The sequence below is a fragment of the Diceros bicornis genome, chromosome 11, assembly GCF_020826845.1.
Source record: "Diceros bicornis minor isolate mBicDic1 chromosome 11, mDicBic1.mat.cur, whole genome shotgun sequence".
Lineage (NCBI taxonomy): Eukaryota > Metazoa > Chordata > Mammalia > Perissodactyla > Rhinocerotidae > Diceros > Diceros bicornis.
The window spans coordinates 8,459,574-8,483,942 of NC_080750.1; the positions used below are offsets into that span (position 1 = coordinate 8,459,574).

The 24,369-nt window shown below is 38.8% G+C and overlaps 1 protein-coding gene across 6 annotated transcripts in view; it reads right to left on the reverse strand.

Annotated features, from left to right (window-relative positions):
• The window catches only part of CAMK2D (calcium/calmodulin dependent protein kinase II delta), a 295,243-nt gene that overhangs the window by 173,603 nt on the left and 97,271 nt on the right, over positions 1–24,369 (reverse strand). For all 6 annotated transcript variants that reach the window (XM_058549956.1, XM_058549950.1, XM_058549953.1 and 3 more), the window contains exon 3: positions 23,659–23,718. In XM_058549956.1, coding sequence (XP_058405939.1) covers positions 23,659–23,718 — 60 coding nt within the window. The remainder of the gene's footprint in view (positions 1–23,658; positions 23,719–24,369) is intronic.

The following is a 24,369-nucleotide window of genomic DNA, read 5'->3' on the forward strand; positions in this document are numbered from 1 at the left end:
AAAGTCCCATTAGCAAGTTTCATAAACTTGTGAGCCCTTATCTTTCTTCCCTTGGTTTCGTTCGTGTTTGGTTTCAGAAATTCTAATGGAAGAGGCTAAATGCTTTCTTTTGTTTTGGTTTGGGCACATAATCAACAATCTTTGGCAGCAAGCAAACACTAATCCAACTATTCAGGAGATTCCCTTGAAATCTGTCCTCTATAAAGATACTATGGTATAAAAATTGGACGTAAATTGCTACAAAATATCTATCGAGTAAGATATAATCTGAATTTTTTTCAGAAACTATAAAAGTGCAAGTTTTTTGTCTGTAGGTTGGTTCCTAGGCCTTTACTGGGTAAGCCTAAGCTGCCTGGGCAAATCAAAGTTGAAATGCTCTTGAAATAATAATAAATTCTAAATCTTCAGGCAAGGACTCCAACTCTCTGAATTGGTTCCCTAGATCTACACCAGTCTGTGGACCAAAAGCAAGAAAGAACAGCAACCTTGTCCCCATCCACCCCTAAGCGGACATATAGCTCTCCATTCTCCCCCACCATCTGGTTTTACGCGTTCACTCTGTGTGCCTCCCAACTTGTAACTGCAGAGCCTGACCTACCAGTGGCTCTTCTAATTTCTGAGTCCTCTAAGCAGAAGGTATGAGCTAGTAGTGTACTCAAATAATTCTGTACATTTGTTCAGCCATCCTAAAAAGAAACAAATTCAGATGAAGAAAAGGGAAGCCTGATTGGGAAGATGAGGCTGAAAACTATGAAGCATGAACAGAAACATAGAAAACAGTTCTGGTTAGACAGACATGCGCATGTGTGTGCATGTGCGTGTATGTGTGTGAGAGAGAGAGAGAGAATGTGAGAGAGAGAGCAAGAAGAACTATAGAGTACAAGAAGGAAAATGAGGCAGGGCTGGTGAGCTCAAGCATGAGGATGAAGGGTTGGGCAGGAAGGGTACTCACTCTCCTCTTCTCAGGAGTGATTTCTACGGGGCACATCTTCCTGGGGGTAAGTTTAGGTACTTAGAAGGTGCAGAACACAATGTTCTCTCAGTTCTGGCGGGCGCACATTTGGCAGAACAATTTGCAGCTGGATCAGCTGATGACCTTAGCAAAGGGAGAGTTAAGAAAATAGAGGAATTTCACCCTCACTAAGCAGATACCTGCTTCTAAAAAGCAAATTCATTAGGGCTATGCTCCTACCCAGCTTTCCTTCAGGCAACTCTACAGAAAGTATAATTCAAATAGCTCCCAAATCTGTCCCAACTCAGCCAATAGGAAAGCAATGACTTAGAGCAACAGAGGGACCATCCAAAGTGCTGGGGAGAGAATGGTGGTAAGCGCAGGGCTTCCCATGTGAAGTAAAAGGTAACATTTTAATCTACTTCCTTCTCTTCCCAAGTGGCTAATGACCTAGCCTTATTGTGATTCAGCAAAAAATAACTATATAAAATGCATGGGAAGTTGTCAAAGCAATGCACAGGCATGACTATCATGCCATGGCGTGTGCTAGATTTAATGACAACCCTTTTGGCAGTTCCTGAAGATAAAATGTGAATGCGGGCCCTAAGGCCACAGAGCTGAGTTGTGGGGGGACTATGGATACGTAAGAGGTAATGAGGCAACAGAGCTGCTGCTGGCCTGCACAGCGCCTCCGTGCAAACCAGAAAAGGGCAGCCCTCACACCAGCCCCGACTCACCCCTTCACAACCCTCCCCAGACCACTAACCGGGATATCAGGAAGGCCAAGTGTTGATGTCAGAAATAAGGCCTAAAGAAAAAGGAGGAGATTATCCAGCAAAGGGGGAGAGAGAGAGAGAGAAAGAGCATTTCCCACCAAGAGTGTAGGTGAAAAGGCATCAGGGAAAGATGGACAACTTAGAAACTGGGGTTGAAGGCGAGGTGGTCTGTAGGCCTACTGAGCAGAGAACAATTAAGGGAACTGAAATGTGAAAGATTCTGCAATGTTAGGATTTTAGAATTTAGCCTGAGGAACTAAGGAGCCCCAGGAGGACTTTAAGGAGAGGAGGGATAGATCTGATTTGCATTTTTAAAAGATTCCTTTCTCAGAAGCGAAGACCTGTGAAGAGGAAAGGTTTATCAGAGCCTGGCCCGTGGTATGTTGGTAAAGACAAGGGGACCGACTTGGAAGCCATTAAGGAAGCTGAGGTGAGAGGAGCTGCTAAGTGATATTGTAAATTGGCAAGGGGAAGTGAGGTGGACAGGAGACACGAGGTTTCTGGCTTAGGCGAGGCTAGAAGGTGAGGCAGGAGACACAAGCAGAGGAGCAGGTTTGGGTGGGGGCCGGGTGGGGCGGGGTGGAAAACAAGGTCCATTTTATGCATAGCATTAGTACTAGAGAACCAGTGCAACATTCAAGTGAATATTCCAGTGGGTAGTGGGAAACGTGTTTGGAGAGGAACGCCGAACTGTAAAAAATAGGTTTGGAAATAAACAGCATGTTATTGAGACGCCCTAGATAGATGTAAGAGGCAAAGGAAGAGGAGCTCAGTAAGGACACTGAGAATGAGCTGTTAGAGACAAAAAAGAGATCTAGAAAACACTAGTGTTACAAAAGCCAAAGCAGGTGACTCACACTTTCAACTGTAGAAAGACTTCAAGTAAGACCAGAACCTCCAAGTTCCCCTGAACTTGGTAAGGAGAAGGTGACTGGTGATCATGCTGAGAGCAGTCTCACTGGAACAGAGGAGCAGGAGACTGAGTGCAGAGGCTGAGGGGATGGAAACAGTGCTTCTTTTTCAAAAAGGGAACAAGGGGGAATTACTTACATAGCTAGTTGTGTTAATAACTTTTAAAATGTAGACGGATGATTGCCCAGCATTATCCACAGAACTGACTTATTTCAACTTCCATGATTTGGGAGCAACATTGTTCCCTCCTCCCTAAATCTTGTCCTTCAAGATATTCAGATCCAGCCAATATCCTGCATAAAACATTCCACAGACAACATGAGCCTTTCTCTTCTCTACAGATCTAATTTGGGCACTTAATTACATGCTCCTTTGAACTATTGAGTATTTTCATGTGTAAATGTCCTAACTTCCCGCACAAGTAGGAAATCCCTTACATGTCAACAACATTTGGTACCTTGTTGGTCACATTCTAGAGCTTTATTTAAATAAAAAGTAATGCAGCTGCACAGAGAGCTCTCGTGGCTTTGAGCAGAGGAGGAAGGGAAGAACAGAAGGCTTGTGTAGTAGAAACGTGAACTTTGGAATCAAACAAATGTATTTGAATCCTGGTTCCACCCTTTATAAACTAAGGAACCTCAGGCAAATTAATGACTCTCTCTGAGACTCAGCTTCTTCATCTGTGCAGGGCACACAGCAGGTGCTCACTATTTATTGGACTGACTGGAAAAATGGAGATAATATTAATATCTGCAGAGAGGTGCTGGGAAAATTAAATGAGACAATTATGGTGTTTAGACACAGCAGGTTTCAGGTTATTGCTATCTAAGAATCTATCGCTCTTTCTTAAAGATTTCATTCTCTAGACCTCATATGGAAAAGATAAAGAAGACAGGGGTCTACTGATCTACCAGAATTGAATAAAAGGTTCCTGGCCCAAGGCTTCACTGGGAATTTAGCTCTATAACATCATCTCTACAAAGATGCCTTGTATAAATTGTGGTCCTTGAAAACCTACATCAGAATTACCTGGGGTGCTGGAATTAATAAATAAGTAAATAAGCAAAAAAAAAAGCAAACAAGTAAATAAATAAATGGCAGATTTCTAGAGCCCACCCCAGGTCAATCTATGATGTTAAGCTCAAGAATATGCACTTTCATCCAGGGAATCTTAGACATATGAACGTTTCTGAACCACCCACTGGCAGTCCAACTCACCCATGATTGTACTGTGTTCCAAAAACGTCAGGCAACAAGTTTAGTTTTGAGTATTTGAATTATTCATTAGGATTTCTCTTCAGGATGGGCTCTACAGAGCTCCTTTTACCTCAAGGAAGCCATCATCTTAAAGAGAGGTGGAAGGTGGAGTGATGGATGGGAGGTTTCCAGGACTACTTTCCACAGTTGCAGAGAATCAAGGAATACCTGGCCACTCTTAGAATTTCTACTGTCTTCCACTCCCCCGCCTCCCACCTTCCTCACACATGCAAACGCCATCAGAGGCAGACAGCTGGACACACGCAGGCTGAATTAAACCCAACCTGATACCAAAGTATGTACTCAGAAAGGAACTTACTTCAGAATCCCCAGAATCTCTCCAGGTTAGGTGTGACAGGGGGGTGAGGCTATTTATCTTTCCTCTCTTTTTTGTGCAATATTACCATCCAGCCTGAAAATTTTTTTTTTCCATAAAGAGGTTGTGAAACCATAGCATTCTCTTCCAAGGCTGTCTTTGGAGTTGGTGAGGACTAGAGAGATTCTTTGTATCTTCCTTCCTTGTATCTTCCTTCTACCACAGGACACCGGAAGATTTCATTCCTCCAGAAACAACTGGAGGCCAGATCCCTCTTCTTGATCTCTGACGAAAAGGATCATGCATTTGGTGGGACAATATACCCATGGCAGCATTAGGGACCTTACCGGCTGATACAGATTGAAAGATTAGTTTAATAAAATATCACTTACTGGAATTTATATTTTCCATTGCCTATTTCTTCAGTTCTTCACTCAGAGAGCTACTAGCCTTTCAGGTCCTGCAGTTACCGGGTCTTTCATTAATATAACCACTTAAGTATCATGTGATATTAAAACACTATATGAACTATTTCCATACCGTCTCAAGGTACTTTTTAAAAAGAATGTTATCTTTAAGAATAAAATATTATCAAGAGTCTCTAATAATAGTAGAAAAATACTAAGGCAGTAAATTTGCTACTGGCAACTTAATAAAATCATGATACAATTTGTGCTGGGCAAAGTAATGATCCACTCATGGTGATCATTAAAGTCCTCGGTTTACAAAATGAACATGGGGTAAGGTTAAAATACCTCTGTGAAATAAGAGACATACTACAACTAAAAATTAAGAACAAGAAAAAGAGAACACTCTATATATATATATACACACACACACACATATACACACACACACACACACACACACGTAATAGTTATATACATAGCAGGAATTATCTCTATGTTATATAACTTAAGGAGTAGAAATTAAACAATCAAAATTTCAAATGAATAAATCACAAAAGTGACAATCTTTCTCAGAAGACCAGTCATATTTCTTCAGCCTACAGCCATTCAAATATATGCTAAAAAATGTGACGTTTCAATGGAAAGGGATAATTTTGTCTTCCAGGCTATGAGAGGCAAGCAGGGTAGAAAAGCCGGGCAAGGACAGAAGCATTAGTGTGGAGAGTCAGGAGTTTGGAAGGCCAAGGCCAGAGGTAGCTATCCCAGGTTGAGGCCACAAAAAGGGCCGTCTGCAAAGTCACACATGGGGGCTGAGCCCAGAATTCAAGTGTAGAACAAACGGTCCTGGGTCCAGGAAGAGCAAGTCAAAACACACGAGCCCTGCCAGCAGTATCAATCACCAGCAACAGGACAGGGTCTGGGACTGTGTTCATGGTCTTCTGAGGCCAGGAAATTCTGATAAGCGGTCGGCACAAAGTAGGAATTGTTGACCATTGCTGGCAGCTCGCAGCCTACATCTACACACACTCAAGTGAATGCGAGTGGGTCAGGATCTCCCAGAAACCAGCAGCCTCTCCTTCCATTGACCAGCTTGGTAACCTGCTGGAATGGCTCTGTGCCTAGATGTGGTTTGCTTTTTTCCCGCACCATGGGAAACTTCTGCTATATCTGACAGGCCAACATGTTCAGAGTGACACTGGCCTCTCCGAGTAATCTCAGACTCCTCATCTGTGCTCACACTACACTGCCCCATTCTGATTACACTGGGCAGAGTATTTAAGGGGATCCAGGTCAGCTTTACAAGTGCAAACAGAGTTAAAGAACAGAGGGAATTTCTTCATGAGATATTTGCAAATGAAGATAACTGTAACACGTTCTCTTCTGTACTCACACAGCAAGGGTCCTCTATTACGTCACAATTAGTTCATTCTAGTTGATACTCATTATCGTCAGAATAGTTTTGTGTTATTAAGAAGGGCAAGCTCTCAACTAAGGCCATTCTAACTTCAACTTTGTAAGAGGTGCAGACCCTGATAGACTTGAAGTGTTTTAGGAAGGATGGAGGAAAAGTTAAGTTTAAAAAGAAAAAGACCTCAACAGTATCAGAATAAACAGAAAAAGATAACATTCTGTCATATTCATGGCTTAGCGGGCAGCAAATCTGCCAAATGAAGACAAAGCTGGCCTAAGTTATGCATAAGCTAAAAGTTTTAAAGTATTACAAAACGTCAGGGGTCAAAATTATTTTAGAAATAGCACGTGTGTGTTAATTCAGAGGTAATCGGAAACAGATCATCGATTTTCAAGTAAAAAAGAAAAAAAGTAAGCTTTAAGTGGTAGCAGCTCAGGCTCTAAACCAAATCCAATGTTTGTCGGTTACCTGGTGTGGTAGTTGGCTGATGAGGCAGAAAGAGGTGGGCGGCAACGATCTAGAACCTCATCACAGGGTGACAAATTCAGTCAATGGGCAACTAGGAGCATAGATCAATAGGTAGGCTGAAAGGAAACTGAGCAGCAGGGGAAGGCTTTTCATAATCACATATGACCTAGAATCTAGAGTCGTGCTAAATCGGAAACTGGAGTTGAAATGGCACTGTTTTCCAGAATTAGAAGAATTCAGAAGTGGGAAGCTACGCAAGTCACCAGATATGTTGGCTTCTATCCCCTGAGATTCAGAAACTACAAGGCGGCCAGGAGACGAAGCTGAAGCTGTTTCCCAGGCCCCAGAAAGAAAGCATTAGGGAATTTAGCAGATACCAGGGTCCAAGTCACCCACAAAGAGAAAGTCTCCTAGACCTAAAGTAGGGCTTGGCAAACCACGGCCACAGATCAAAGCCAGCTCACCACCTATTTCTATATAGTCTGTAAACTGAGAATAGTCTTTTATGTTCTTATATGGTTCTTAAAAAAAAAATCAAAAGAAGAATATTTTATGGCATGTAAAATTAAATAAAATTCAGATTTCAGTTTCTGTAAATAAAGTTTTATTGAAACACAGTCATGCCTATTCATTTGTGAAGTGTCTATGGCCGCTTTGCGCTACAATGGCCAAGTTGAATAGTTAGGACAAGAGATGGCATGGCCAGCAAAGCTGAAAATAGTCACTACTGTGTGCTTTACAGAAAGAGTCTGCCAATCCTTGCTTTACAGCAGGGCTGCCAGGGGCCTTTAAAAGAATCACCAAGGACAGGACAAGCCTATTATAGAAGCAGGAGTGAGACAAGACAACCAACCCTCTTTCTTCACTCAGTACTTTGGTAATTTCATCTAAAAACAGCTTTTGCTTTGAAGAGTAGAGTAGTCAAATTAGGGGTTATCCCATAAATGTCTAAAAATGAGGCTTACCAACCAGATCAGTAGGTGATCTGGCAAGGTAGAGAAAATCGGTGACATTTATTGATAGCACAGTTCTGCTTCCTGGGGTGTCATTAAAATGCTCCCCAGGAAGGTGGGGAAGCAGCTAGCAGTTTTAGGTGTCTGTCAGATAAAAAGAGACAGTGAGACCCTGACATTCCTGACAAAGATGCCTCAGATTCTCCAAGTTGCCCGGGAAATACATCGAAGGTCACCATGAGGGGTCTGGGCCAAGATTCCGGCCAGTAGGATGGGAATGTCAGACTAAGCGATAAGGGATTACTCAGAGAGACCCGGCAGTAAAAAGAGATATGCTGACTCACATGGGTGCTTACCTGCCAAAGCAGGTAGAAGCCGCCTGTTTGCTCTCAGGTTTTATGGTGTTTGTTTAGGCGTGGGCTTGCCCTAGGACACTGATACTCATTTTAGCCAGAAGGAAACTGAAGTCCTAAAGATGAATCCTGTGCTTGAATAAAACAGCTGTGTCATAGTTAAAATTTATATGTTTTTCTTCTGATTAGATTAATAGAAATGTTTGTTCCCCTTCAGATTATCTCAACTTGACTTAATAAAAATATATGCACCTATGCATTGTTTAATCCCTGCCACATTTATTTATTGAGCACAGACTCTAGGCCAGATACTATTTTAGGTACAGGGGATACAACAGTTAACAAGCAAAGTCCCTGCCTTCATGGGATTTTACATACTAGCCGCTAGAAAATAACCAAAACAACAAGCAGATATACAGTCTCATGGTAAGTGCTAGAGAGAAAACATAAAGCTAGGAAGGAGGTTGGGGAGTGTGGGGTGGGCATGGGGGAGGGAGGCTGCTCTGTCACACACAGCTGTTGGGGGAGGCCTCCGGATGAGGTGACGGCTGAGCAGAGGCCTGAAGGAAGCTGCCGGCCTGCTGGGGAGGAGCCCTCAGAAGGAACTTGGGGCACAGCTGAGGAACCCCAACGAGCCCAGAGGGCTGGAGCAGAGCTCATGAGGAGGGGAGTAGCGGAGCTAAAATCAGGAGGTAAAGGGGCAGGTGACCCTTGTACAGGGCCTCAGGCCACTGTGCGGACTCCAGGGCTTGTCCTGAGTGAAGCAGGAGCCACTGAGCAGGTTCCCAGCAGAGGAGAGACATGGTCACTGACAGCGGCCAGAGGGAGCCTGTTAAAATTAAGCTGGATGTCGCCACTTCACTATTTCAACACTAAAATGTTTCCAAATTAAAAACAGATAACTGCAACACAAACACTCTGTTCCTTTATCATCTCAAAAAAATAACTTTTTCTAGTTTATGGAAAGACCCAGGAGAGAGTTACATTTTTTTTTTCATTTTATTGGGAGGCGCTTTGCCACTGCTACATCACAGGAATCCATCACTGATTCAGATTAACTGGGGACAAGACCTGTCAAAATTAGTTAAAAGACTGAATTATTCTATTTTATTTAAATAAATTTCATTACCCTTTAGTATGTGAAGTAGGAATGGGGCTTGCCAAGGTTGCCTAATAAAACTTGTTTTAACGAACAGATTTTTACAGGATTGTCATTAGCATATGTCAGCACCAGTCTGTGGCGGTTGGCTGCTGCTTACAGTGCAATTTCTATGCTTCACTTTAGCTAGATACTTCTAAATTGTTTCAAAAGCAGTTTATTCTCTCCACTAGCTACATATCTAAAATCTTACATTATTCATTTTCTTAACAAATTCTTTTTGGAAGGGGAGGCATTAATAGTGTAAGAGTATAAATAGGCATAAATAAATGTGAGGTTAGCTCGGTTCCTAACTGGGGGTTTAATTCCCAAGTGAACCAGGTGGTATTTCTCCCTTACACAGTCAGGCTGCGTTCCCATCCTAAAACGCGTGCTTTGACAAGACGCGGGTTGAGGTGGAGAGAACGGTGCATATCTTTTTATATGAATTACAAAGTCATTAAGCCTAACATGAGAGTCACATTTAACAATAAGAGGGTATTTTACTGTATTTCTTCAAAATAAGTTTTAATATGAAATCTATGGTCCAAAGGTCCATATTTGGGCTCTATTGGTCTCTGTAAATACTCCAAACTATATGAAAAATTTGGTGTCATATGCAACTTCATGGAGAGGGGAAATCTATAGCCTATAAAAGTTCATCTAAAAGAGGTTCAAGATCCAAAAGGAAGAAGAATCACTGTTCTCAATAATCCACAATGAAGATAAAATTATTTCACTAGAGAATTACTTCTCATTTTTCTCCATCTGACTCTTGGGAGGTGTTTTCCTCATTTTACTTCAATATCAACTTACATGCTTTTCACTTAGTTTTAAATAAAAAATGTTTCATTATATAAATATCCTTTTCAAATGATATAGAAAAAACAAAAGTCTAATCTGTGACTTTATCTTACTCATGGTTGACATTTAAACGAGTTCTTTCTTTTTCTACTTTTTTTTGTTAAAAGGGAATATTTTAGAAGCTTTTGCTCACAGGATAGTCTATGTAAGTACCATTGCCTGCTTGCTCTTCATTTAAGGGGACACACTGACTAATTTTTTTTATAAAAGGAAACTGCTTGGATCCAGAGCTTAACCACATAAGGCTAGCTGTCTTATTGTTGTCACTCTTACCTTAAATCAGGGTTTCTCAGTCTCAGCACTATTAACATTCTGGACCAAACTCATTATTGTGTGGGGCCGTCTTGTGCGTTGTAGGATGTTTAGCGGCACCCTTTACTCAACGGATGTCAGACAGGCACCCCCAGTTGTGACAACCAAACCATACTGCCAAACGTCCCCAGGAGGAGGAGAGTGAAGGGGACAAAATCACCCAGATTGAAAACCTATCTTAAATCAATGATTCTTTGACTTTCTGGGGTAAAAAATGGCCTTATCTCATTTCTCTTGTCCATATTATGAAAATATTTTTAGAAAGTGACTGCAGATGTAATTTAATTTTGAAGGGCAGATTTATGTAAGGAATATCAAAAGAAAAGGTCACTGGAATAATCTACACAGATGAGAATGACATTTGAAAACCATGTTTTATCAGAGTTCTTCTCTTGGAAAGTTCCTAACAGATAAGCTTAAAAATATATTTGTATTACTAGGTTGTAAAAGAGAAATAGTTTGCGGGATGGCAATTGGCAGAAGAAAAAATATGATCTTCAATACAGTAACTTCATTATAGCTCTAAGAAAATTAAACCTGTTAAGAAAACATAGTCTTGGTACTTTTCCTATGGTTATAAGAGTGAAAATTGACGTAGGCCTATCTAAAATCAACACATTTGAACGATTATGGCTAAAAATTAAAAAAAAGCCAATACTGCTTTTTTGTATACTTCCAAATATTTTTTCCCCAAACATAATTTCCTTTTATTCATCTAAAATAAAATTTTAGTTATTTTATATATAAATTTGTTTTAAAGCACATTCAGAATAAAAATTATCTAAGAAAATTCTTGTTATTGCTCTTAAAAAAACAAAAACAAAACTTTTCATGCTCTTTACAAGTAGGCATTTGTCATCATCTGTCTTTGGCCCTCTTCATAATCCTCATACCGCTGGGTGCATTTATCCACTCTCATTATCTCTGACAGGTAAATGTCTCCAAAATACATATTCACACTCTCTAGAGCTATATGTGATGTCCCACATGCGACTCAGATAGTATATATTCAAATTAAAGTCATTCAAGTTACTGAGCCGACAGCAGATACATGCTTGGCTAAGGCACGAGGGACCAGTGAGAAGTGAGCCTTACTCTGGTTGACAGAACATGGAAGAAAGAGCATTCTAGAAATGCTAAGCCACAGTTAGGTGGTAGAGTTGGTACAGTAACTATCTTGCTATTTCAAAAGATATCTTGAGAACCGAATTTGACTGCCTTACTTCCTCCATTAAAACAAGTACCCAAAACCAAGGGTCTCACTACACTCAAGTCGCGGTCTAGGAGGCACGATCATAATCACTGCCAACAACTTCCATCCTGAAGAGGAACACCCAAGTGGGGAGAGGCTTACAGTTTCTGGCAAAAAGTGAATGATCACAGTTTTAGGTGGTATCATCGGCTATTTTTTTCCTTTTTTGGTCTATGGTCTCCCAAAATAGTTATTTTACAGTCTTTAAAAAAATAATTTCATGTTCTCAAATCAACTAAATTTCTAATTGCTCCCAATTCTTTTTTCGTCCTTTGTTCCCAATTCTTAAAGAGATCAATATCTCTCTGGTCACTCAAACTGGAAACCTCAGAGGAACCTCCTTCCATCCCATTTACCACAATTTAACTGCTGCCCAAGATCTTCTGATTCTACCTTCACAACGTCTCTGGTGTCTTTGCCCTTCTTGCCCTCTCTGCTCTGACTACCATGATTCAGGAACTCATCATGTCTTATACATAAATTAATTAAAAAGACTTTCAAATGCTCTTTCAACACCAGCTTCTCCTGAGTCTAAACAATTACGCTTATTACTATCAAATTTGTCTTTCAGAGAAACTGATATAATCATGAGTCAACTAAATAAATCTTTAATAATTCCCCATTTTCTACAAATTGGAGATCAAATTCCTTGGCATAGAAAGTCAAGACTCTCCACTATCATTCCCAATCAAACTTTGTGGCCAACACACACATTTTACTCCAATCATTCCAGATTTTCTATTATTTTTCAAATGTGACAAGGACTTCTCCATCTGATCTTTTCCTTTTGTTGATCTGTCTTTCTGTAATGCTATTGAGTCCAATCCCTACTTCTCTATGGCAAAATTCTGTTCATTACCCAATGTATTTCAGTTAAAATTCTTATCTTATTCCTTAGGGCTCTCATGGCACCTTAGTAATAGCTTCATTATAGTATATAATCACACTGAATTTTACTTGCGTACATAATTATCTGCTCTCCTAAAATGCAAACTTCTTGTGGTCAAGGATTATGTCTCAATGCACCTTTGTAGTCCTTCAGTATTTTAACTGCAACACAGCACTATTCAACTCAATCAATGCTTAATACTAGTCATTGGAAATAGAAGACAATTTGCAAATTACATATACTTTTATTTTGCTCATCTTCTTTCATTTCACCTTTACCCAGACTGGTATAATTCTTTAATTCTGAATTCAAATGTTGATATAAAAAAAACTCATGTAATGATTGTTTAAAAAATTAGAAGAAAAAAATAATGGATGGAAATAAATTAAATCAGTATATTTTCTTTATTATATGTTTCAAAAGTTTTTTAGGAAATATTTTCAAAGCTAATCAAAATATAACACTATGCCTCACCACTTCAATTTTAAAGTGAGAGTTTTGCTCTTAATGAAAAATAGATTAACAATTAAAGCATAATTTGTTTTGTTTACAAATAATCCAACCCAAATTCATCTGAATATGCAAAACCACTGATACTAGAGGAGATCACAATTATGGACATCCCTACAGGGGAACTGTTTATATAATCTAAGATTCCAATTAAATATTTGTAAGTAAAATCATTCACTTTCTGAATAGAACAAACTAAAGACAAGACTTCCTATGCTTCAAAATAATGGACTCACAAAACTTATTGTCATCTTCGTTGGTGATTAATTTTGTAGGCCACAGAAATTTTTCTTCTTATTCTAAGCCTTTGGTTAAAACACTTACACAATAAACCCTAAAAATTGAAAGTAATCTTTGAACAATGAACTACTGAACTTCAATACTGTGAACAAAACCTTAGCAAATAATTTTTCTGTCATATCATAGAAAATATATTGTAAGTTACCATTGGAAAAAAAAATGTGAAAAAATATTTTAAGAGAAGAAGAATTCAAGTCATATTACTGTATCTATTTCCTTTCCTTCAAGACAGGTCATTAGCCTTTTAAACTAAATAATCAAGAAAATTAATATATCAAACAATAATCTGACATAATCATCACTCCATGGCAAGTTCATTAGGGCTGGGTTGTTTCTGTTAAGCAGATGAACTATAAATCAAATTCAAGGAACAAATACTTCTAACTGCGGAGCATTTTTAAAGAAAACAAATTCCTATTTTCAAATTTATAAATAATAGGAATACAGAGCTGCCTTTCTTAAGTTTTAGTGGCAACTTTCCTGCCAAACTAAACCACAGCTAGCATTATAAAATGCTAGACATAAATGTTATAATTGAACTCTAAATTAGACTTTCCAAAGTTATCTCAATACTCTAACTTGGCATTCCTGTGTGTACTCTATTAAGATAAGTTATGAGCAATGGTTGCTTAAAACACACACACCCAGGGGCTGGCCCAGTGGTGTACTGGTTAAGTTCAGCATGCTCTGCTTCAGTGGCCCAGCTTCGTGGGTTCAGATCCTGGGCACGGACCTACACCACTCATCAAGCCATGCTGTGGCAGCGACCCACATACAAAATAAGGGAAGACTGGCACAGACGTTAGCTCAGGGCCAATCTTCCTCAAGTAAAAAGAGGAGGATTGGCAACAGGTGTTAGCTCAGGGTCTATCTTCCTCACCAAAAAAAAAAACCCAACACACACACCTCCCTGAGGGCTTATCTGATCTTAGAATTCATCATCCCATAAGTGTCCTATCCTGATTCTTTTCCTACAATTTAAAGATGTAGAAGGTTAAAGATTAAAGATACACATCACATTCACTACTGTTGTTGGTTTGTTTCCTTAACCTTCATCATTCTTTGACAAATATTTCATTCATTTTCCTTATCAATGAGAGAGGAGAGTAAAAGATTGCCTTGCATAGCAAGTAAATAATTAATTCAAGGTCAAATATGACCACTTAAAAGACTTTTCACCAAGACACTAAAAATTATTGTCATTAAAATATAATTAGTTCTATAATATCTGTATTTGCCATAAGTGTTTCAATAATATGCTGATATTTACCCTCTGGAGTAAGGACTAAAGATAAATAGTAAAATTATATAATATCTCTAGGAAAAGATCTTGGTCTACTGTTCATAAAATTTTGAGATTCTTTTCTCTGCTTACTAAACAACAGTGTGACTAATCCAGTTACACAGCAACCAGAGCCAACACAGTGTGTGTTGAAGAGCATGGATTGTGGCATCAGAATGTGCAGGTCTGAATCCCAACTCTATCACCTACCAGCTGTCTGACCTTGGTTAACTGTGTAACCTTTTTGGGCTTTAGATTCCTTGTCTGTAAAATGGAGATACAGATGGCACTTGTTTGTTTTGAGGATTAAAGGACTGAATGCATGGAAAGCATTCAGCGCCAGTGCTAGACCAGTGCCTGATCTCACAGTTAGCAGTTTTGTTATTAGTTCTAGTGACAAAGTTCATTGGAATTCCAACTTAATTTTTTTTCTTTTATTCAGCTCATCTTCAAATCTGAACACAACAGCTGACTGCAGGTAGGTTTATTTTTGTTATCAAAGCTATCAGAAGACAGGGAAAAGAGCAATGGTTTTTGAGGATTAGAAGGTTCCTCGGCTCTTTTCAGGGGTTCCTGGCTGCACGGGCTTTTCTTGCTCTTGGTGAGGTAGGGAGAGGAGAGGGGATTTTGTAAAACCCAAGCCCCAGTCAAACAAACAAAGAAACAAAAAGGTGCTGGTAATGTTTGGAATATTTTCCTCTCAAGTTTCAGTTCAGGGCATAATTCTGAGCCCAACAAACTGTTATAAACTTCCACTACTCCGTTAGGGGATGCTACCTTGAACTTAGTGAAGACAGGAAAAAATGGAAATAAAACCGACGTTCCCACTAAACATGAGTAAATACGCACTGCTGGTCAAAGTGTACTATCCAGGAAGTCTAAATCACAAGTCGTCCTTCTTTTGTGACAGAAGGACCATTTTTCTCTACAGTTTTATACAAAATCCAACTACTACTAATATAACTCAGCAACTGGCTTTTTCAGTGACATATGGAAAAAATAAATTATTTACAAAGGAACCAGGAACAAATGGACTCAGATCCAAAGTCATCAATTAAAAGAGAATTTGAAATATCTTGAATTGTATATTGTATATAATTGTATATTGTATATCTGTATTTTACCTTTCTACTAAATAAGTTGTTTACTTAAAAAGATAATGAATTTAACTTTCAACCAAGAATTATAAAAAGGGTACATCACTAGTACCATATTAAATGAACCAAAGGAAAAAGAAAAAGCTAGATTAAATAACAGAAATTTTTGAAAATATTTATTTGTTGGAGGGAAAAAAATCTCTGTGTGCTGTTTCTCACATTTGTTAAACGAGATATTCTGCAGACAGTGAGATATTCTAAGAAGTAATTTAGCCTTCACACCAAGTAATCAAGAAAAAGAGGTGAGATTTAATCACATAAACAGTGAACATAAAACAAGAGTACTTTGCTTTTTACTACTGAATAGTGTTAAATTATCTTTTATCTGTTGGAGAGTCACTAGAGAAAGTTGTTTAGCAATAAAAATTACTTATTCTTGTGTAATTACAAACTGTGATGAATATTAGGCATAACTGCCAATAATGGGGGAGGTCATAGAGAAAAACTGCTTAAATATCACTCTCTTGGAATGTTGTTGAATTTCTCACAACACTGAGAAGGACTTTTGACTGTCACTCATAAAACCATTAACCGTTTCTCAGCACACCAATTAACATTCACTCTCCACTCTGTTCTTTCCCATCTGACTCTTTCTTTCAAAGGCTTCAAATTGGAATAGTGTAGCAACAGAGACGTAAGGCAATTTAAACATTTGATAACTACTGGGAACATTTATGATTTAATATATATTGAGTTTAAGCTTATACAATGCAATTGGATTGGTTCCTTACAAATTCTAGGAACCTGGAAGAGGACTGCATGCACAGTAGAACAAAAAGGTAATATTTTGCTAAAACAAACAAAAATGACTGTTAATTTTGTCTTGTGAAAATTAGGGGGATGATATTTGACCTAAGAAATTTTTGCAAAGACTAGGGAGATCTAAGATTGAGGTTAAAATCGTACTTTTACCACATGACACCATGTCTCCAACGTCAGGGCAAAGAAGAGACACTACATGCAAAATGAGGTCATAAGCAGGTTGTGCATTTTCCCTCCCTTTGGAGATCTGTGTGGGGCCTCTGGCATACTACTCCCCTACTGAAAGCTCCAATCTCTACCTGCAGCATGTAGGCTGGGCTTAGATAATTCCTAACAGCTCTTCTAGTTTTGCATTTTAGGAAAAGGAAATTATATAAATCCTAGATGCTATGAATTATCACTCATAGGCACAGGAAACCTGCTTACATAGAAAGTAAAGGCTTTATATATTCTTTAATCTCTACTTGTCAGCATATGTAATTTCCCGTGTTGTTATATATGTCAAACTATAAAACTTGCCCAGGCAGGGCAGCTTTCTGAAACATAATGGTTCCCTCTGTAGGTTAATAAAGATAGGTAGGCATTACTTATGCTCTCCCAAACTTACAAAATTTCTTTACTTGTATTAGTATTAGAAGTTTTTAACTTAATGTTTATTCTATATGAAGGGAGGATTGATTTGAATCAAAAACAACTTCAAAATTCTCCTTGAAAAGAAACATGAGTACCAATGCCTTTTCAATCTTGTTGCTTCAAGTCAGGTTTCCTAAACACCAGTATCTCTTTATATAGAGGGTATCAAGAATTTAGGTTTGGGAATGTCATTAAAGAACTGTGACTTTGGCCAAGTCATATAGACTTGGAAAATTTTAGTTTCCTCAATTATTAAAACAAAAAAAAATTAAGAGTTTGTTCTAGATAATCTATGAGATCTCTGTTATTGCAATACTATGGTTCTCTCTATATAATATGTATTGAATTATATATAATACATATGATAGATACATACTATATAGCTATTATATTTTATTATATTACATAAAAATTTCTGAAATGTCTTCCCACTGTTGAGTATATATCTCTAAGGAAGAAACTACTAAACATTAAGAAATGATTAATTAGTTAGTACTTGGTAAGTAATGCCCAATAATAATTTACTCAACTGTTTATTTACATTAAATAACTTCCAAAGTTTATTAACTCCTCACAAAAATGCTAAGATGCATTATCTAATTCTCTCTAATAATTCTCAGAAGGAAATAATATGATAAACATTTTCTCTGCTTTACAAAGAAAGCAACTAGAAGTTAATGAGCAGATGGGATGTGCTTCAGCAGTTCACAGAACAGACCAGCATCAGAAGAAGAATAAAGAGGGTCTACGGAGTCTGTGGAGTTTCCCATTAATACTATGTCTTTAATTTTCTATTACATCTTATAATAACATACAAGTGAGTGTTTATGTGTTTTGGGGTAGTGGCTGGGACAGCTGGTAGGAAGAAGGGAATCATTCAAACATTACCATGTGATCTCAGAAAAGGTAACTCATTACACCAGGGTTGCAGGGCATTAATACAGATCAGATAAAAAAAGCGCACCTGGCCCTTCCTCTGGATCTCTAGCTGCTGGGGTCCATGGAGCCATCCATATCAGTGAAGGCTGACCTTACAAAGGTGATACTGATCTCAAATATAAATGTTTTTTCAAACTTTCAAAAAACTGTCTTGCTTTCTAAAGTCTACACAGAGTGTAAATTCAGGTCTTTAGAGATTGGGCTAGCCCAGCAACAAAATAGTCCATCCTGCCAACTGCACAGCTGTCTCAAATATCAATCTCCTCACAAATAAAGGATCATTAAGTGGGTAACTTCCCACTTGGGACATCAGATGAGTCAGGTCAAAGTTCCTGGTATTTTCTCTTTTCCTGTCCTGGTCCAGTTCCTTTCAGATCCATAGAGCTAGATTCCATGAGGGTTTTGGCTGTCTTCCTAGTCTCTCCTATTTTTAGTTATTTGGGCTTCACCATAGGTTTCAATAAATTCCTCAATAAAAATACCGATAAAAGATCAAGCACAAAAACAATGGAAATACATAATAATTTTGAGAACAATTTGGCTATTACCTCATAACTGTTATTCCACTACTTTAAAGGTATTTTCCCCTTACTTAGTAGATATGCTGACATACAGCTCAAACTATTTGGTATACCACGAACTTGTTTATACCTCGAGAAAAAATAAACCCATTATATTAAATAAAAGATGAACATAATGATCAAAAATAAGCTAATTAACAGAAGTATGAAATAAGTTGTTCTCTCCAAATTGCTTCAACAGCTTAATGTTAATTTGGAGTTAGCTACAATCTTTCCAGTTTGGAGTTCAAGCAAAATTGTCTGGCTAGCTGCTGTGAAGGCAAAGCAAAGATGGAGCTGCTCAGGACACTGCCTGCACTCCCAAATTTGTTGAGCCAAAAGATGCACGGTGCTTTCCATAGACCATGTGGACGACACAGAAGAGAGAGCCAGCCTGGAGCTCTTTAAATTCTTACCCAAGAAGATGGAGGCAAGGGGCACTAGGGTGATAAACACTAGGTGCTGATGAACTGGCAGAGCACTATTATCCCTGATTCTGCTCATGTGACTACAATCCATGCTACACACAGCAGACAGAGCAAACCAGATTATGACACACTCCTCTTGCTCAAGATCCTTCCATTGACTTCCCTTTGCTCTCAGAATAAAACCCAAACATTCTAAGCTAGTTTACAAAGGCCCACATGTCAAGCCCACCTGCCCACCCTTCTGACTCATCTCAGGTCATCTGACTCTTTCACCCATGGCAGGTCACACGCTAGTCCCCCAACCCTTCCCCTAACAAGGGAAGCTCCTTCTGCCTGCAACCCTTTCTCCCTGAGCTTTTTCATGATGGTTTCTTCCTGCTATTTGGACATCAGTTTAAATGTGACCTCTGCAGACGTATCTTGCCTGACAAACCACTCTAAAGTTCTGACAAAGACCCTCTCCTTGACCAAACTTTAGACAGGCTCCTCTGAGCCCTCTTTTCCACTAGGCCTTGCCCTTCGGGGCCCCGTCCTCAACCTGCCTAAGCTAGTCTTAGCAAAGAATCCTGCTAAGTCAGCCCTTGATACGTGCTTACGCTTGACATTGATCAAGTTGCTCACTACCTATTCTCGATGTCTAAGTCCTCGGCCTGCCTTTTGTGTGTACGTGTGTGAGGAAGATCAGCCCTGAGCTAACATCTGTTGCCAATCTTCCTCTTTTTTGGCTGAGAAAGACTGGCCCTGGGCTAACATCTGTGCCCATCTTCCTCTACTTTATATGTGGGATGCCTGCTACAGCATGGCTTGATAAGCGGTGTGTACATCCACGCCCGGGATCCGAACCTGTGAACCCCAGGCCACTAAAGGAGCGTGCAAACTCAACCACTACGCCACCAGCCGGACCCTTGGCCTGCCTTTAACAAGAATCTTGTTAGGCCAGTTTAGCAAGAATCCTCCTACCCTTGATATCTCCACTTAGTAATTTTCTATCCACTGACCCCTCATTCTGCTCTTTGGCTATAAATTCCCAGCTATCTTTGCTGTATTCGGAATTGAGCTCAGCTCTCTCCCCTACTGCAGTGATACTGAATAGAATCTGTCTATCTCCTTTAACTAGTGTCTGATTCTGTTTCTCTTTGACAGTAGCCACCGAATCGCCTGGTATTAAATTACTCTATTTTAATTCTCTGTATAGACCCAATTCCTGTGGCGTTATTATGATGGGTTATTTGTTTACAGCTTATCTCCTCACACTAGGGTGCGAGGCTTTGGGAAAGCAGGGCATTGCCTCTCTTGATCACTGACTGCCTCATTACCAGTTTGTTGAACCTAGAACACGGCTGGCAATGGCCACACACTCAATAAATTCTGTTGAGCGAGACAATTAAAAATTATATTTTTATGGTTTTCCTAAACGGGTATGAAAATGCACACAAGAGAATGCTGAAAGTTAGCATACTCATAAGATTTATTAGAAAAAGGCAGAAATGAATACAACAAATATTACAAGTCCTTACCTCTGGTTTCTTCTTCATACATGATTGTGTTTTCCAAATTTTCCACTAAGTTGTGTATTATTTTGAAAATCAGAAAAATGTAAAAAAAAAAAAAAAATAACATTGAAGAAAATAAAGTGGCTTAGTGAATCACCACTTTCATTTGCTCTAAAATGTGTTTCTTTGGGAGAAACCTTTCACTTGCTGCAAGTTCTCAGATTATAGATTCTGTGCCAAGAGAAAGGCACATAAAAAATAAAAATGTAACAAGCAAATTTTTGTAGGGGAAAAGTTGTCAAAAATAACATTTCCTTCCTTGAAGTTCTAAAACCTGACAGATGTTAAGAAAATCAAGCAAATAACAGAACAGAAAAAAGAAGAGGATAAGAGCTTCACATTCCTTAGATATCAAATTATGTATTTCAGGGAAATCAAGACCAAATGCCGTTCTCCCTGGGTAATCTGAACCAGTCGTAAGTACAGTGATCTATGTGAAACTGTTAACTCAGTGCAGTAATCTCAACAGAACAGCAGCACTCTGCTCAATACATACTGTTCATGCCGACTTTCCAGGACTCTCAGGTGTCCACTATGGCATCTGTCTTTAAAACACTCCTTTGTTCTCTGCGCTTACTATTTTATGACAATCACTGTTGTTGTTTAATCATTTTTCTTTACATGAGTAAATACAACATTGTCAGATTCCATGACATGGAGATCCACTAATTAAGATAAGAGAAAATGAAAACTCAGCCTCATTTCTCCAATTAGAAAAAAAGCTTTGGTGGAATCCACTGGACAAGCTCCTGTCTCAGGGCCTTTACACAGGCTGTTTGTTCCCTCTGCCTGTAAAGCTTTTTTCCCTAGAGAGCCAAACGAGTTCCTTCCTCCTGTCTCTTAGATCTTTACTCAAATTCCATTCTTTTTGTGTGTGTATGTGAGGAAGATTAGCCCTGAGCTAACATCTGTTGCCAATCCTCCTCTTTTTGCTGAGGAACAGTGGCCCTGGGCTACCATCCGTGCCCCATCTTCCTCTATTTTATGTGGGAGGCCTGCCACAGCATGGCTTGATAAGCAGTGTGTTGGTCTGCACCCAGGATTCGAATGTGCAAACCCTGGGCCACCAAAGTGGAGCATGCAAACTACACCACTGGGCCAGCTCTCAAATTCCATTCTCAATGAAGTCATCCAGACCAATTTTTTAAAACTGTAATGCCCAACATTCCCAATTTCCTTTCCCTGCTTTCTTTTTCTCCTCAGTAATTATCACACTCTAACATCCTATACTTTGTTCGTTGTCTGTCTACCCCAACAATGCAAGCTCCATGGGGGCGGGAATATTGGTCTGTTGTGTTCCTACTGTATTCCCAGAATATTAATCTATTGAGTGAATGAATGATACGAGTTAATTTGCCACTGTTACGATTTTTGAGACTGTGTCTTAGAAGTTTAATCTCTGTGATTTATACCCTGAAGTACAGGATCACCAGAAATCTCTCCTGTGGCTAGGACTGGGTCAGAGAGTTCAAGGACTTGGAATTTCCACAGTTGCATTCATACTCCTGAAATTTTCAGAGAAGACAACCTCAAGTGAGACAACCAAGGAGTTAGGACGCTGGCTGCCATGGACCCCTGAGAAAATGACATGTTGTCTTGGAGTGTGCTGATAGTGCTGTCTATGTCACAAACTATAGAACTTTCCCTAGCGTACAACTTCTCCTTTTCTGGTAAAGTTATTCTGCATAAGCTGTCAAAATGAAAATTGTTCTTATTTTAGTTTGGGTGTCCCCAGAATGTTTGACTTTGGTCTCCTAGAGGAAACGGAGGCAACTTGTTTCATGATCTACAAAAACTGAGTTTCACAGAAGGACCCTGATTAAAAACAAAACAAACAACTCTCCTTCATAAGAATAACAAGTTCAATAAACAAAGATTTCATTTTATCTTAAACCTGAACAAAAGGTACTCTTTGAACTATAGTGGGTCACACTGTGTAACTTCTCTTTAGCCAGTATTACGGGCTGAATTGTGTCCCTCCAGAATTCATGCTGAAGTCCTAACTCTCAGTACCTCGGAATGGGACTGTATTTGGAGACAGAGTCTTTAAAAAGATAATTAAGTTAAAATGAAGTCATCAGGATAGACCCTAATCCAATATGACTGGTGTCCTTACAACAAGAACAAATTACACCAGCGACCTCAGACAGAGGGAGGACCATGTGGAGACAGAGGGAGAAGAGGGCCATCTAAAAGCCAAGGAGAGAGGCCTCAGAAGAAACCAACCCTGCCGATGCCTTGATCTCAGACTTCTTATTTCCAGAATTGTAAGACAATAAATTTCTCTGTTTCAGCCACCCAGTCTGTGGTACTCTGGCAGTCCTACAAACTAATGCAGCCAACCAAGAAACGCCATAGGCTTTCACCAGAGGAAAACACTTGTGGAGAGGTAGATTTACATTTCAGAGCTGTCGTGCTCTGTCTCCAAACCAAAAGCTTCCTTTTAGACAGCTGCTAGTTTGGTAATGCTTCAGCTTTACTTGGTAGTGTCTATTCATTCACTTAAGAACCTGAGAAGCACCCACAAAATGCAAGATACTAAAAACTTCAAGGCAGGAATGGAAACTGAATGGTCCCATACATAAAAATAAAAGAACTATAAACCTCAGAAAACGATTTTGCTAATTCTACTGCATCATCACTCCCTCTCTCACTACTTCTACATCAGAAATGCTTTGGTTGACAATAAAACTAAGAGCTGGGACAGCAACATTTTTTCCAAAATAATCAAAACTACTGTCACAGAACCTAGCTTATGCATACACATATATTGTTCATTCTTTCTTTTTCTTTGTTTCTTTCTTCTATTTTTCTTATACTTTAATTTTTTTTTATTTTGAACATTATCAGGCTATTTTATAACTCATGAGAGATAATATTCTAAAATAATTTTACTAGTTTCTGGAAAAGAATCAATGATTGTAAGGTAAACTTTTTACAAGATAAGTGAAAAGCAATTTAGCTGCCTAAAATAATGGCATTGGTTCTGTCTCTCCATACTTCAGCAGCAGCAGCTGAACAATCCTTAAAGACACATAAAAGCGCTAGTCAACTAATAATACCTTATATTATTTTTAAAGTGTTAGTATATAGAGAACTGTTACTTTTTGAAAAACTTTAAAGAATGAAATGTAACCAAGACCAAAAGTTAGTAAACTATTTGTCAATAGCTGCAAATATTCTAGATTATTAAAGTAACATTTTTTAACTGGAGTAAAAATACATAACATAAAACTGTAATATTTAAAATGTACTGAAAACTTTTCATTACCAATATTGGGGTGCTTCAAAAGACGGCAGATTCTAGCTTCCCTTTCCAGTTTCTGATGATCTGTTTAAAAAAAAAAAAGAAATAACAACAATTAGCAAAAAAGATTAAAAGACAGCATTCCAAAATGACATAAAGCCTTCACATTTACTTATCCTTTTTTTTAAAAAGGTGATTATTTGAATTGGAATTAGGTGAACACAGTACAGTTTAACAATCTAATTTTCTTTATTTTCATTGGTGTGATGATTGATAGAGTGGGGTACAGAACAGAGCTGGATTTAGACATGGGCTAAGAAAACAGCGAAAATGGCACAAAACAATAGTATTCTTTCTGATCTTTCCTCTAAGTGTACCTTGTTACAACAACTTAACCCAAAGTAGACACACACATTTGAGCAGAGGATGCATATCTGGAAAGTGGAATGCCAACAGAACCAGCGCTAAACGGAGTTAATTTCAGTTTATCCCCAGTGGAGCAGTGTTCCCTGTCCAGTAAGGTTTTCTATCAACCACTCTTCATACAGCTGTTGGTCCAGCTTCCTAGGTGTATGACGCTCTTCCTTATATCAAGGACTTCCAAAAACCCCAAGCTGCCTGCCCATCTTCACCCTTCTCTGTTTCCCCAACTACTCCTTTGAAGGGGCATAGACCACTGCAAACTTGCATTTTAAGAACCTTCTGATACTCTTCTTTGGTTTATTTGTGGTGGTT